General features: G+C 40.9%; 1 protein-coding gene across 5 annotated transcripts in view; it reads right to left on the bottom strand.

The window, feature by feature from the left end:
* Positions 1-16,799, bottom strand: part of MARCHF1 (membrane associated ring-CH-type finger 1) — a 233,946-nt gene that overhangs the window by 83,624 nt on the left and 133,523 nt on the right. For all 5 annotated transcript variants that reach the window (XM_061584278.1, XM_061584280.1, XM_061584277.1 and 2 more), the window contains one exon: positions 13,677-13,727. In XM_061584278.1, the coding sequence (XP_061440262.1) occupies positions 13,677-13,727 (51 nt within the window). The remainder of the gene's footprint in view (positions 1-13,676; positions 13,728-16,799) is intronic.

Raw genomic sequence — 16,799 nt, 5'->3', positions numbered from 1 at the left:
GCAAATCTATGGAAAAGTATGAATGCTGTTTGAAAGCTAAGAGCACAAACCTAAGTTTTCCAAAGAAAATTGAGAGGAAAGGCCTCTAGAATTGATTCACACTGATGTATGTGGACCTTTAACGTCCCCCTCATCATGAGGAAATCATTATCTATTATCTTTCATTGATGATTATTCAAGATGTACTGTTATGTACTGTTAAGAGAGAGAAGTCAAGTACTCAGAAATTTAAAGACTGTCAGAGCTGTCTCTAATAAGTTTGGCTACAAGCCAAAAATATTAAGATATGACAACGGTGGAGAATTAGTATCCAAAAATATGGAAGATTTCTTGTGTGAGGAAGGGATAGAACACCAGACTACTGTCCCACATTGTCCATCACAAATGGTGTTTCAGAAGGCTGGAACAAGTCCAATATGTAGACGAATTGCTGTTTATTAGAAGATGTGCAGCTACCAGCGGTAAGCTGCTGTTACTGCCACCTACCTGCAGAATCGGCTTCCTACAACTGCAGCCAACAAAATACCATGTGAACTGTGGCATGGGTGCTTACCAAACATGCCACACCTATGTGTGTTTGGATGCAAGTGCTTCATGCACATAGCAAAAGAAAACAGATCCAAACTCAACAACACTGCAAAGGCAGGAATATTTGCTGGATATTCTGCCAAGCAGAAGGGGTACAGAGTAATAGACCCCAAAACTGGAGAAGTTGGAGTATACAGAGCTGTTCACTTTGAAGAAGGAAAGTGCACACACCAACCAGAAGGGGTGCCACTTCAAGATGACAGCAATGATGAAGAAGCAATGATCTATTCAGACACAAAAAAGAGATGACAGTAATGTACAAGTAGAGGAAGAGGAGGAATCTGAGCCAGAAGCAGCATTGGAGGAAGGGTCAGCCAAAGCACCAGCACCCAGATGCCCTGAAGGCACTAACAGAGGTGTGCCACCAGACAGATTCACCTACCTCATGAGAGATGAACTCCCAAAGCCTGAGACCTGGCAAGAAATTGAAGACCTACCCAAGGCTGAAGCTGAAATGCGGAGGCAGACAGCCAAGGAAGAGCTGGAAGCCTTACATAAAAGTAAAACTTGAACACTGACTAAGCTTCCCCATGGAAGGAAGCCTGTGGTGTACAAGTAGATCTTCAAGAAAAAGCCAGATGCTGTGAAGGAAATGTTGCAAGATACAAGGCAATTGTAGTTGCAAAAGGGTCCCAGAAGCAGGGCTGTGGAGTCGGAGTCGTGGAATCGGAAGCAATTTTGGGTGGAGTCGGAAGCAATTTTGAGTCAGAGTCGGAGTCGGTAGGAATGTACCGACTCCGGCTTCAAAATAAAATTAATATTTTAATATTAATATTTTAACATAAATCAATATACATTTGCCATTTATGAAGGAGTCGGAGTCGGACATTAGAAAAATAGAGGAGTCAGAGTCGGACAGTAGAAAAATAGAGGAGTCAGAGTCGAAGGTCTGATGTACCAACTCCACAGCCCTGCCCAGAAGTATGGAGTAGACTACAATCAAATGTTTGTTCCTGTAGTTAGACACACAACTATTAGAACTCTTCTGAGCATCGCTGCCAACAAGAAAATACAGGTGGAACACAAAATGCAGGTGGACATAAAAACTGCATTCCTGCATCGCAAAATAGAAAACAAAATACTATACATGCATCAACCACCAGGGTCTGAAGTTCAAGGAAAAGAAACCCTAGTGTGCAAACTACAAAAATCTATCTATGGACTTAAACAGAGCCTAGAATGAGAAACTAAGCAAATTACTCCTGAAAGAACGTTTTTTACAAGGTACAGTGGAACCATGGCTGTACAGTAGATTCAGAGACAACAGATGGACTTATCTTTTGATTTATGTAGATGATCTACTGTTAGCAACAGTTAGTGAATCATCTGAACAAGGAGGAAGAAGTGAAGTGCCTAGTTGATTTCACTCACTACCTCAGAATTCAAATTGAAAGAGAAGATGGATCCTTCTTGCTGAACCAAAGACAAAATATCCAAGACCTTCTCAAGAGTCTAGGACTGAAGGATATACATCCTGCACCTACTCCAATGGAAGTAGGATACCTGGAATCAGACACCAACAACCAACCATGGGAAGCCCATGAAAGCTACAGACATGCCATATGGAAACCCCTGTATATCAGCACTTTCTAGACCAGACGTGGTGGGAGCAGTGGAATACTTGCGAAGGAAAACCAGCCCGTCAACCAAGAAGGACTGGGAAGCAGTCAAGATATTTGCGAGGTACTTGAAGGGCAGTGTAACCTTAAAGGTGAACTTAGCTGCTACCAAAGATCCCAAACTAATGGGATATGCAGACGCTGACTGGGCTGAAGAAAACACAGATTGGAAATCCACCAGAGGTAACATCTTCTGTTATGGAAATTCAGTGATCTGTTGGGCATGTAAGAAACAAGAGACTGTAGCACTCTTCCACGGAAGCAGAATATATGTCTGCTTCTGAAGCGAGCAGACAGTTAGCATGGCTGCTTTCACTGTTTAAAGAACCTAAGCATCTCTATACCTGGGCCTGTCACGATGCATGAAGACAACCACGGATGCATCAGACTCGTGGAGTCAAAAGCGTGAGTTCATGAACAAAGCACATAAATGTGAAGCACCATTTCATTAGAGGTACCTATCTCCAAGGTCTACTCAAGATAGAGTACTGTCCAACCAAAGAGATGACTGTTGACGCTCTGATGAAGGCATTGAGGAAAGTCAGTTTCAAAAAACTGTGAGACAAGATGAGCCTCGTGACCTGAACCAAATGCTGAGAAAGGTTGTTAGAAGTATGACAAGAGCAACTCCCATTTTTGGTCCTCTTTGCGACAGAGAAAGATAGTCCTCACAGCTGGTTAGGCTGCCACTGACCTGTGCTCATCTTTTCTGCCTATCTTTCTTCCGTGTAAACTGATTATGTCTCAGGGAGCTATTCACAGCTCTGACTCACCTTCCTGTTTCTCCCTTCTCTGCTGACCACCAGAGGAGAAGGAGCCATGTTCTCTTTATCTCCCCTCCTCTAGCATGATGGGCAATGTCCAGGTATGGTCATTGCAGCCTCTAACTTAGCTAGCTAGCTAGAAGTAGCACCTTTCCTATGCTGTATGTATTTCTATTAATAAAGTAGTCTTTCCTTATTTTGAAACCAAGTCTAAGTTGGAGCTAAATTAAACTCTGCTAATTTACTACATCTCTCATTGGTCTACCAGCCATTGGAGAACCCAACACAATCAACTTTCTGCCAGTGATCAGTTTATAAGCTGCTCTGCCACCTTTTTTTATTTTAAGCACCAAAACTCTGGTTCCATCCTACTTCAAGTGCAGCTCATCCTTTTGTACAGTCTCAACTGGTCCAAAAATGTTCCCCAGTGCTTAAGTAATGCAAATCCTCCTCTCACCCACAGATTGAGACTCCTCAGCTCAGTCAGTTTAGCTGGCCCTGTGCAAGGAACAACAGCATTTCAGACAAGGCTACCTTGAAAGTCCTGGCTTTCAACCTCCTACCTAGCAACCTGAAGATTGTTTCCAGGATCAAAGGACTACATTTCCCCACATTGTTGGTGCCAACATTCATTAGAATTACTGACTTCCCCAGCACTATCTACCAGGCTTTTTATGACATGTGACATCCACAACCTTTGTACCAGGCAGGCATGTCACCATGCAGTCTGCACATCTATTACAAATCCAGCTATCTATGTCCCTAATTATGCCATCCACTACCAGAATCCTCTGCAGGAATATCCTCAATGTGAGAGGATATCTGTCCATACCCAAGAAACTGGTCCCTCCTACACCATAATTTCCTTAAAAAAGGAGATTTTGCCATTTCTTCGTTTTTTTAAAATATCAGAAAAACTCTCGAAATGGCCCCCATCAGGGTAATAGGGGAAGCAGATATGTTACATACATCATCGCACGTGCTATGGTCACCTTGAGTATATGGGAATATGTTGTTATGTGCCTTCAAGTCGACTACGACTTATGGCGACCCTATGAATCAGCGACCTCCAAGAGCATCTGTTGTGAACCATCCTGTTCAGATCTTGTAAGTTCAGGTCTATCGCTTCCTTGATGGAATCAATCTATATCTTGTTTGGTCTTCCTCTTTTTCTACTCCCTTCTGTTTTTCCTAGCATTATTGTCTTTTCTCGTGAATCATGTCTTCTCATGATGTGTCCAAAGTATAACCTCAGTTTCATCATTTTAGCTTCTATTGATAGTTCTGGTTTCATTTGTTCTAACACCCAATTATTTGTCTTTTTCACAGTCCATGGTATGCGCAAAGCTCTCCTCCAACACCACATTTCAAAGGAATTGATTTTTCTCTTATCCACTTTTTTCACTGTTCAACTTTCACATCCATACATAGAGATTGGGAATACCATGGTCTGAATGATCCTGACTTTAGTGTTCAGTGATACATCTTTGCATTTGAGGACCTTTTCTATATAGACAATTCGTACAGAATTCTGACCCTTCTATACCACACTGTAAATAAATTCACACATACTTAATTTCCAGCTTCACCAAAATATGATCCAAAAGCAAGACCACCAATTACACCAAGTTCAATATTGGAATTACAATATTTTATACTTACATGCAAGTAGGAGATATCACATGCATCCATTCACTGACATGTTTAATCACAGCTTTTCATTTCCACATATCTAGATTTAGGATGTTCGCTATTTATTTTGACCAGTCCTCACCATCAAGTTTGAAATGTAGCTTAATTTCTTCCTAACTTGTAATGCTTTCACTTGTAACATTAGTGACAACATGGGGGTGGGTTTCTTCTAACAATATGAATGTGATGTGTACCAGACAGCATTAGCTGCCATAGTAACAAACTCTGCTTCAGAAAGCATTATCCACTGTAGTGACATGCTATTTGAAATTCTCATTGTTCATATAATTTCATCATCTTTGTTTTGTTGTTTTCCAAATCTTTATTGAATATATCAACATGTATTGATAGAATGGCTGACTATATTTAGTCTAATTTAATCAGGATGAGACACACATTCTGCTAAAAATGATTAAGCAGAACTTCTGTTATGCAAGTCACAAACTTAGCCAAAAGGTATTAAAATAAGTTGATCTGAAGATATGAATGAAAACATCAAGGTAAATAATACTTGTGAGGTCAGTATGACTGTATAGAGGAATAAGGACATGTTTACAAAGATATCCTTGGCTTTCATTTTCCTTTTAACAAATGGACATAGCAATATTAATATTGTCATAGCTTTTACTAAGTGCATTTTAGGGATGTGCAAATCAGCTAGTTTAATAAAGTGCTATTTATTATGCTGTTTGAAACTGTATGGTTACTATTAAAGCCTTTGTACATAGGACAGAATATAGTATTACATTGTGTTTATATTATGTCTGCATATACTACTTTACAAAACCCACACATACCAAACCTTTAGCGATTTATATAATTTCCAAGTGTGCACACGTGTCCAAGTCAGGAATAAATTACAGAATTACAGTAGGCTTTTTTACACAGCTATTATATTTACAGTTATTATAAACATCTACCATGCTTTTTTATTATTAAATAAGTCACCTTACAGAACATGCGGGAGAGCCAGTGTGGTGTAGTGGTTAAGGTGTTGGACTACAACCTGGGAGACCACGGTTCAAATCCCCACACAGCCATGAAACTCACTGGGTGACCTTGGGCCAGTCACTGCCTCTCAGCCTCATGAAAACCCTATTCACAGGGTCGCCATAAGTTGGAATCGACTTGAAGGCAGTACATTTACATTTTTACAGGACATGCACAATCATTTTAAAAACATATCCTCATGTTAATCAGTTTAAACAAGTCCAATATATCCAGAAACAAACTGAAAAGGCTCTAATACAATTTGAATGTTTAAAGCTGCAAACTAAAATAGTTTTTAAACACTCTGAAATCGTATGCTAAAATCCAGTAGCTTTAATCCACCCATTAAAATCAATGGGCATAAGATGACATAATAGGACTTAGAATTGCCACTACTGTGTTCCTTGGGAAGAAAAAGGCAATTCTAGGTATGGAAGCAAGGAAGAGGGAAATGCTCACAGCGGTTTAAGGAATAAATAATCACCAAGAAGCTTGCACTACTAGAGAGGTTTGCATCTCTCCAAGGAGGGAGACAGAAGTGTAGGAGGGACTTCAGGCCATAGCATCCACCTAACCTTTTAAAAAGATAGGGCACGATCATAGCTGCAAAAGCTTATTTTCTTGAGTGGATGATTATTTGGTTGTGACTGAGCTTTATGTACCTTTTAAAATTAACATTTAACTAAAAATTCTCATCAGCATTTTACTGGAACACCATATTTTCTCTTTATTACTTATTAGAGAGGCCCAGCTTATTAAATTTCAGACTCATACAGTATACGTGGCCAACTTAGGTAAATACACACTGTCACATGCAGCTCAGACCGCTGAGTTACTTTGCATATCCATAACATTTACTATGTGCTAAATTTTAAATAAGTGCAATGAAAAGCATCACAGTTTTTAAAGAAATACCCCCTCTCTCCACTTCTGAATGTAGTTGTAACAACAACTATTCAGAGCTTCATACAGTACAGATCTATAAAACCATTAATTTTTTTTTAATTTTTTTTTAATGAATTTCTTCTCACTGGGAAAATGGAGAACACTTAAACTACATTTAACATGCGGAAAAAGAAATATGTTAGCAGTATTTCATTCAGGAAACATTTAAATATAAGCCGACAGGTAATTCAAAAGAAAGCACTACCTTGTGCCCTTGTTTAAAGTGTGTTTCCACTGTATCACTGTATAAATGAATATCTAGAGGAGCAGTAAATTTGGCATGTGTGGGAAACAGATTTACAATTGCTTGACTACATTGGCAGGCTTACTCTAGAATGCTTTCACAAACACCTATCAACTACTGTGCCTTCAGGTGCAATAAGTTACTGTTAATGTTACCCTTTGATGTAGTGTCCACAATCTTATGTCTTGCTCAGCAGCTTGGTCAGCCATGCGTTGTGGCAAAAAATGCAGCTAATTCTTCTTTATTTTCATTCAAATTCAGGAAATTAATTACTTTCTCCACGTATTCAGTGTTTCTTTTTCCTCTTCTGATCTTCATGCTCCCAGTGACTATTATTACAAACCCTATTAATCTCCTTCCCTAATCTTCTATGTCCTTGGCACCACATACATTACTGAACAGACTAAATATGTATATGTGCAACCTGATTTTGAAATGTGAACATATATGGCAGCAGTTTGTCACGTGTTTGCAAAATGAAATAAGATGCAACTCATAAGGAAACATATCAGGAGAGGAAGGTTTGTGCAAGCAAGGTCTCGCACATGGGTAATATTCAGATCTACTGAAATAAATGATTTTTTTTTGTTGTGGCTTGTTTCCTGAGTGACACATCTTGGCCTTGTTTGAGCATAATGCTAAAGCATGGTTTTAGTATAATGAGATCAAAAAGCAGTGATCCTCAGGCTTGTGTGCTCCCCTCTCCAGTGCAGCCACAAGGAGAAGTTTGGAAGCTTTCACTTCCATTTTAAATTGACCACAGCTTGTCATAACATCAGAAGCTAGACAAAATATGGTTAGTCTTAACTATGGTTTACTGAAACAAACCAGCTTCAAACCACAATTCATTACTTTTTCAACCATAGTTTGGGATTTAGACAACACACTCAAGTACAGCTAATCTAAAGCAGAAGTTTCCAGACTTTCTCCTAGTAGAGAGGAGGAGAGGCAGTAGCAGCTAGTGAGGCAATGTGGGTGGAGCCACTGCCACTAACCAAGATGGGGAGGGGGAGGTGTGAGAGCTCAGTGTGGTGCAGCCAATTAGATGCTTCTGCTGCCGTGTATTGCACCAAGCTTTCTGCACCTAGCCTCTCCCCCCTCTCAGTCAGCGGCAGTGATCCACCATGTTCAGAAGCTAGAAAAGCAATGGAGCCCCACCCATGCCACCTCACCAGCCGCTACTGAGTAGAGGTGATAGGACAAGTGTTTGAGATCAAGGCTTGCTACAGCTCATTCTTGTAATGCCAATCCGTGGTTTAGTGTTAGATCTAAACCCAGCCATTGGGTTAATTCAAATGTAACATGAAACCATCATTCACCCCCTCCCATCACAAATGCCAATTAAAATATGTATGTGTGTGTGTATATATATATAATTTGGGAGTTGCATACTGTAAGGGATGTGCATTTTTTTGCAACTGGGGACCAGACTCTCCTTAGCCTACTGGTTATAATAATGAATCCTCTACACTATGATATATCCTCCCCACCACAACAGGTTGGCTGTTAAGTCCAGACTCCTAGGCCCCAGAATCTGATAGGAAAGGGTCCCTGAAAGGTTACTAATAGTGTCATACCTTGCACTCCTAATTTGGTATGAAGAGGTATGTGAGGTTTGATAGAATTGTAGGAACCACTCATTTTTATTATATAGTCACTAATAGACAAAAATGTCTGTTGGCTATAGGTACATTCTTAAACTGCAAGGTTTTTTTTCCTATTAGTGAATTTCTCTGCTTTTTAATCTGAGAAGTAAGAAATGGGATCCTGTGCAAGTTTGCTGAGAATGGACTGATCATTTGCATGCTTATTGAGTTCAATAGGATTTACCCCCCTGCAATCGTACTTAGGATAGGCAAAACTGACCACAGGGGAGTGGTACGGGAGGAGGAGAAAGGGAAGGGGTAGGGGAGGAGGAAGGCAGGTTTGATCATTTGCACACTTATTGAGTTCAGTGGGATTTACTCCTGTGCAATTATGCTTAGGATAGGTGAAACTCACCACTGGGGAGGAGGAGAAGAGGGGGGGAGAGCTGGAGTGGGCAGGTGAGGAGGAAGAAGGGAGGGGAGGGAAAGGAGAGAGGGGAACAGGGAGAGGAAAGGCAGGTCCGATCATTTGCATGCTTATTGAGTTCAAAGGGATTTACTCCCGTGCGATCATGCTTAAGATAGATAAAACTGACCATGGGGGAGGAGAAGGAGGAGAGACGACGGAAAGAGGAAGGGAAGGGATTGGAAGGGGAGAGGGCTGGAGGAGTGAAGGAAGGGAAGGTGCAAGAGGGAGGGAGGAGGAGGGGAGTGCAGGTTTGATCATTTGCATCCTTTTTGAGGTCAGTGGGATTTACTCCCATGCAATCATGCTTGGGATAGGTGAAACTGTTCTTGGGGAGGGGCAGGGAGGGAGGAGGAGGGGAAGGGGGACAGAAGGGGAGGAAGGGTACAGAAGAAGGGGAGGACAAGAGACTGGGTGGGTCAGTGGGCACTGGGCAGAGGGAGAGCCCCTTTCCTTCCCAAAAGGAAAACATTGTGAACAGTGTGTTTCAGCATTTCCCCCACCTTTTTATTCTATAGCAGGCACATGTAGTCTGTGAAGTGTTGTCAGTGAAGGGTGCTGCCAGTTGCTAGGAGATGCCCTATTCCCCTCACACAGCTCCAATCCCCAGAAGAGGTGCTGACTGTTAAATCACTCTGGCCACTGAAGCTCTGTCAGGGAAAGGAGTCTCCTAACTAACAACTTGCAGCACTCTTCACAAACTACTTTCCCAGGATTCTTTGGGGGAAGCCATGACTGTCTCAAGTGAAATAAAGGTCTGGTGTGGGTGTGGCCACCTGATTAGTCAGACCAAACAGCTGTGAGTCTGGCTTTTAGAACACTGACAGTTGGTTCTTACTGAGCATGCCCGTGCTTATCATTGATTGCAATGTTAAATATCTTAAATTAATTAAAAATCAGCCAGGCATTTTAAAAAAAAACTTTTAAACTGCAGAAGATAAAGGCCAGAGTATGGGGCAAGGTCAGTAATAGGATTACAGGTAAGATATGAACATGGCTGATTTTTAATTAATTTCAACAAATTATGAGACCACTAACAGAAAAAAGTCCAACAGGAGTCTGGATTTTCCCCCCTGTTGTTTTGCACTTTGAACCTTCGATTCTCTCTGAGTGTTTTGTGTATTGCCATGAAAACTTAAGAGGATTGTTAAGCAAGAGTTTCTGAGCTCATGACTATGTTTTGTGAGGTTTTGTTTCGAAATGAGCTTATGAGAATCAGCAGAATTGCATGGGGAGTATTTTCAATTTAACATTGCGGAAAGTGAAAAATCCATACTGGTTATAGTATAATGCCAGTCTCATGACTGTATAATATCCTACTTAATGCCAAAATAGGCTTCTAAGTAGTTTACAAGTATTACAGAAACATTAAAATATAAACATACATAATTAAAATATGCAATAAAACAATCCCATTGAAATAACACAGCAATTAAAATAGGAGACTCAGGTTGAGAGATCAAGGGAATGTCAATATGCATCTTCAAAAGCCAGCAGAATCCCAATACAAATGGCTCTTCTTCTATATCTGCAGGGAGTACAACCCATAGCATTGATGTCACAAGTGAAAAAAACACCTCTGTGTCACCAAAAGCCAATAATCATTAACCATGGCAAGCAGGGTTGGCACCAGCCTGCTCCAGGCCCCAGCACCCGCCCACATACTCCAGCTACCTTTCCCTTGAAGTGAATGCTGGCCGCGGTGTGCGTGCACGCCTGCCATCAACCAAGATGGCGGCAGAGGCATGAACCCCTTAGGGAAGCCTCGGCTACCATCTTGGTTGATGGCAAGCATGTGCCCACAGCGCAGCCAGCATTTACTTGAAGGGAAAGGTAGGTGGGGCCTGCAGGCGGGCATCATGGGCCTGTGCAGTAGTAGAGGGAGTGCCTGGAAGCTTCCTCTCTGCAATCCGTGGCAGGGTTGGGAGCCGATGCTGCTGCAGATGGTGGAAGGGAGCACTACCCACCCTAAGGAGGGGCCCTTCAGAGTCCCTCAGCCAGGGCCCTACCTGGCCACCCTCTGGCACTGGCCGTGATGGCAAGACTAACAGTTTCTATTTGTTGATTTGGTGTAGTGGTTAGTGTGTTGGACTACAACCTGGAAGACCAGGGTTTGAATCACTGGGTGACCTTGGGCCAGTCACTGCCTCTTAGCCTCAGAGGAAGACAATGGTAAACCACCTCTGAATACCGCTGACCGTGAAAACCGTATTCATATGGTCGACATAAGTCAGGATCGATTTGAAGGCAGTCCAATTCCATTCCACTGGGCAATGGAGGGGAAGTCAATCTTTCAAGTAACCTGGTCCAGAATTGTTTAAGGCTTTGTATGTAACTAACAAGACTTTAAAACGGACTCAGTGGCTAATAGACAGCCAGTGCCAAACCCTTACCACAGGCATGAGATATGCCTGGTAATGGGCCACTCACCATCTGGGCCATGGTATTCTGCACCAGCTGCGGCGTGTAGACCAGCCATAAAGAAAGCCTCACATAGAACACATTATAGTAATATAAATGTGAGGTTACATGAGTCTCAGTGGCCAAGCTATCCCTATCCAGAAAAGCACCAAACTGATGCACCAGCTGAGGCTGGTGATAGGCACTCTTTGGCATGGAGGCCACCTAGTCTTTCATGGGCAAATATGGTTCCTAAATTGTGCACCTGTTCCATCAGAAGGAGTGCAACCCCATGTAGCATAGGCAATATCCCCAATTCTCAGACCTGGGAACCATTCAACCACAGTATTTCTGTCTTAGCAACCTCAATATTTAGGATCAAATATATGCAGGAAAGAGGAAAACTATCAATCCCAGAAGCCCTGTCTTACTACCCTCTAAAGCACAGGTAACCAACATGGTGCCTTCCAGATACGGTGGACCACATCTCCCATCATCCCTACCCTTTGGTTATGCTGGTTGGAGCTGATGGCCAATGGAGTCCACAACATCTAGAGGGCACCATGCTGGCTACTCCTTTTGGGTTACTGAGCTACTTATTTTGAATCAGTTAACAGTTTTTGTATTCTGAGGTTCAGTTTCAGTTTGAAGCAACCAAAAGATTTTAGGTTTAGGTTTGGTTCTGGTTAAATGGAAAACTTTTTAAACTCTTCTTGGGGTTCAGGTCAGATTCAATTCAGCTTCCTCTTGAGTGGAGGCTGGTGACTCCCATGTCAGTGGGGCAGTGAATCTGCTCAGGGTTTTAGTTCGAACTTTCAAGGAGCTGTACAAGGTGCTCAGCACCTTAGTTCGGACTAACACTCAGACTGGATTCACTGCCTCACTGAAATCGGAATCACCAGTCTCAGCTGTTCCTGCATTTCTCCACTGTTTCTCACACAACTATGAGAAATCAATCCTGTCATGAGAATGGAGCTTCACAATTCGACACAATGACCATAACATCTGTGTTCTTAGAGTGTGTATATCCAGCAATTTGTGCCTACTGTCCCAGATCTTCCAACTAAAAGCACTGTGAAGTTTGAATTAGCTTTTTTGAGGGGATAAAAAATGGGACTGGTTTTATGACTCATAAACAATTAGGCATCTTTCACATCTAAGAATAAATTCCATTAAACATGTAAACACAGGTTTGACACAAAAATTTGCATCCTGGCAATTGTACAGAATTGCATATATATCATCTTTGAGTCTTATAAGACTCAAACACAGTATTTTGAGGATTGCCAACCCATCATCCATGGGCACCATGGCATCCCCAGCAGGTGGACCAGAATCTGGGCTGTCTTTTTTCCTTAAAAAGTCTCTAGCCCTCCTACAAAATAATGTAATAGAGCAAAGTGTGCAAGTTCCTTTTGAGTGTTCCTGTCTGTTAGTGTTATTAGCCAATGAGTGAAGTCAGAGCTGTGATTGATAAATGAGTTGTTTGGATATCAGGCAATAGGAATCCCTATTGCTGCTGTTTTGCCCTCCTTTTTAGTACACTTTTTCTGCTTCTGTCTTTTTTTTCCTCTAGTCCTTGGGATCTACATAGTTTGCCTTTCCTTTTTCCCTCCCCCTCCATACAAATTTCAAATGTGAAAACTTGCAAAGAGGCTTAAGCATGTCTTCTGCTTTGCTAGAGCTAAAGATCAGTCTCTCATTAAGAATTCACAGTATACATGTCTATCCAGAAGTAAGTCTCTTTGTGTTTAATGGGACTTACCTCCAGATAAGTGAATACAGAATGGCAGCCTAGGCTTTGGTTTGGGCTGGCATTGAGGTAAACAAGGTTCTTGTGCCTTTAACAGCTGTATGGCAGGGAAAAATTCAACCGGTCAAATCTTTTCTAGTGTAGAAATACAACTTTGGAAAAAGCTTCATCATTAACCTCTCTAATTTTGTGTTATGCCATGGCTGTTATTTTGTGACTCATGCCCCCAGCACTCTTTCAAAATTTGAAATGTGCCCTCTGGTCCACAAAGGTCTCTGATCCTTACAATATCTGTACCACAGCCAGGATCTAAAGAACCATGCAATGAGTTTTGCATGTCCAAGGCTCAGAAGCTATAACAATCTGTGAAGGCATTTCCAAAAGTAAAAGTAAATATGGCATTATGACCAGACATCTTTAATCTGAGAACAACATGCCCAATCAATACTTTTATTACAATAGAATCACAGTATTACAAAGCCCATATAAACACACAGCCTGGTCCTATACACGAGAATTACATTCTACTGTATTCAGTGGGACTCAATCCCAAGGAAGTATGCTTCAGATTATAACCAAAAGAGTATATAGGTCATGGTAGGTCTCCCTGAGAGTAACTTGTAACTTACCTTTGAAATGTTACTTGATCGGCTTGTTGAGCGTCCTGGAGACTTCTCATTCTGTAAAGAGAATGGTAAAAGGTTACTTAGTTTTTGTCTAAATTGGAAAATTAAAATTTACAAACATTATATTTGCCTTATATCTCAGTTTCTGAAAACCTACAATGTTCATATTACTGAAGAATTACTGGCTGGCAAGTATTTTAAGCATGCTCAAGAGCTCAAACACACTTAGCAGGATTTTTAGTTTTGTTTTCTCTCAACAGCAGATTTATACTTCATCATAAACTTTTTTTTTTAATCTCTGGGCTCCTCCTGGGACGAAGAGTGGGATATAAATTTAATAAATAATAAAATCCAGATAATTTAAAAGGTGACTTCACAGTATGGAAAGTTATTCAAGAAATACAAGTCAGAAGCCCCTTTGGGCATGTGGAACTAGTTTTGAATTTCTTTGGATTCTAGTCTTTGTTTAAAATCAATAAATGTCAAATTTGAGATAAAGAAATATGGGAGAAAAATATCAAATTGGGGAGAAAGGCTGATGCTAGAGTAGTGGAGGGAGGATGAGAAGGTGAGAAAAAGAAGGCCTAGTTTTCCATGGAAAAAGTTTTGAAAGAGAAAAAAATGTTTCAGTGATACAACTGCTGTAGCAGTCAAGAAAGAACTGAGTGAGAAGTTGGGACCACACCACTTTGAATATACATTCTGACAGCAGACCTCCCACGAAAATGTTTGCCAATCTCTAGTACAGCCTTCACCAATGCGGTGCCCTCCATATGTTGTTGGATTACAACACCCATCAGACCTAGGCTGCATGGCTGTGCTGGCTAGGACTGATGGGAATTGTAGTCCAACAACATCTGAAGGGCACCTGGTTGCGCAATGATGTACATATGAAATACAGTGGTAAACATCTGCATGTCTAGTGGTGTGTGTTTCAGACAAAGTGATATAACGTATGCAATGGCTTTGTATTATGTCAGATCATTTATTCTTCTACTGTCCATTCTGAGTAGCAGCTCTCTCCAGGACTTCAGACAGGAGTCTTCCTCCCCCCTATTAACTCAAATTCTTTTAACTGGAAATGCCAGGGAATGAACCTCATAACCTGGGGACTTTCACTATGACTGATTAGTGGTACCCAACCACCCTGCTACATGAGGAAGATTTCCTAAGCATCTATAATGCTGGTGCAATTGTTATCTTGACAAGCTGGCTTGCTATTACACCATACCTTAAATACTGATTTGCTGGTACAGCAAATTTATTCAAATATCAAACAAGAGTATCATGTGACTCAGAGCCAATAATGCATATTTCTCAAACAGCCCATTTAAAGTCCAATATAGAATTAAGATTTAATTCATCAAAATTAAATTAGCAAAATTTGATCTAATATAGTATTGATTTTTTTAAATTAAAAATATGGTTCACAGCACTTAACATTCCTGTTTAAGGTAAATCAATAGAATACTGTTCATTATTGTAAAAAAGGTTTTACAGCTATGCATTATCTTTAATTATAAGGGCTATTTCCACTTTAAAAATGCAGTTGTTATTTTTTCATTAAACTGGTGCACAAAACAGATTACAGCTACTTAAAATTCAAATGAGCCTCAGAACATCAGTTTATTCCTTGCATAACACAATCAAGCTAGAAACTACATATGCAAAGCTTGTCTTGTATGAATGTAGTTTGACCCTAAAACACTGCTGGCGGAAGTTGTTAAGGGGAGTGTTAGATGAGCAGCAAATGTGAATAAAAGAGGCAGTGTGGTGAAGTAGTTAGTGCTAAACTGGGACCTGGGAGGCCAGGGTTCAAATCCCCACTTGGCCATGAAGCTCACTGAGTGACTTTGGGCCAGTCACTATCTCTCAACCTAACCTAGCTCACAGGGTTGCTGCGAGGATAAAATGGGAGAGAGGAAGAACCACATACACCAACTTGAGCACTTTGGAGGAAAGGAGGAAAGGTCTTAGGCAATGTACATATCCTTGCCTGAATTGTGTACATTCTCCAGTCACTATGCATAATCCCCAAAAGTCTATGGGGAATGTGCATTTCTCACTTTAATAGCAGCATGGGAAAGAGTGCTTGGAGAGAAAGAGTGTGAAGTACTTCAGATATAGGTCAGAAACACAGCATATATACATAGTTCAAATCCCAGCTGGAACCATCATGGTTTAACAAAGCTGTAAGGCCACAGATGCATCCAAAGCCTTGCTACTCATGCCAGCCATTGCAGAATGTCATGGGTAAGCAGTCAAATCACTGTTCCACTCTGGATCCCAAAGTGGGCCTTATGTCATCATGTGATGGCAGTGGGGTTGGCTCAGCTTCTGTCCTGAAGCAATTTGACTCCCCCCAAATGCCTTTTGCCCTGGCTGGCATGGGCATCAGGGGTGCAGATGCAGTGGTGGCCCTGCCACGCCATTAAGCTCTGATACTCCCCAGACAGAGTTCAGATTGTAGTTTCAAGAAATGAGACAGACCATAAACATAGATAGTCTCTAAAGTGATATCAGAGAATGTGAATTTATCTTTCAGTCAACATGAGAACATTTCTAACATCCCACAAACTTCCATTTCAAAACAGGGAATTAATATGGGCAAAGCATTACCAATATATTTTTACATGCAATTATTTATTATTATTTATTTGTTATTTCATTTATATCCCCCCTTCCTCCTAGTAGGAACCCAGGGCAGCAAACCAAAGCACTAAAAACACTTTAAAAATCATAAAAACAAACTTTAAAATATATTAAAATAAAACATTTGTAAAAACATTTTTAAAAAAAGCTTTAAAAAGATCTTTAAAACAAGTTTAAAAACATTTTTTTAAAAAAGGTTTAAAAACATATTAAGAAACAATTCCAACACAGACTGGGATAAGATCGTGACTTAAAAGGCTTGTTGAAAGAGGAAAGTCTTCAGTAGGTGCCACAAAGATAACAGATATGGTGCCTGTCTAATATTTAAGGGGAGGGAATTCCAAAGGGTAGGTGCCACAAAACTGAAGGTCCATTTCCTATGTTGTGCAGAACGCACCTTCTGATAAGACGGTATCTGCAGGAGGCCCTCACCTGCAGAGCGCAATGATCGTCTGGGTATATAAGTGATAAGAC

This window comes from Rhineura floridana, chromosome 9 (genome assembly GCF_030035675.1).
Source record: "Rhineura floridana isolate rRhiFlo1 chromosome 9, rRhiFlo1.hap2, whole genome shotgun sequence".
Classification (NCBI taxonomy): Eukaryota; Metazoa; Chordata; class Lepidosauria; order Squamata; family Rhineuridae; genus Rhineura; species Rhineura floridana.
Note: the sequence above shows the minus strand (reverse complement) of the source record. Positions and strands in the feature narration are given on the sequence as shown.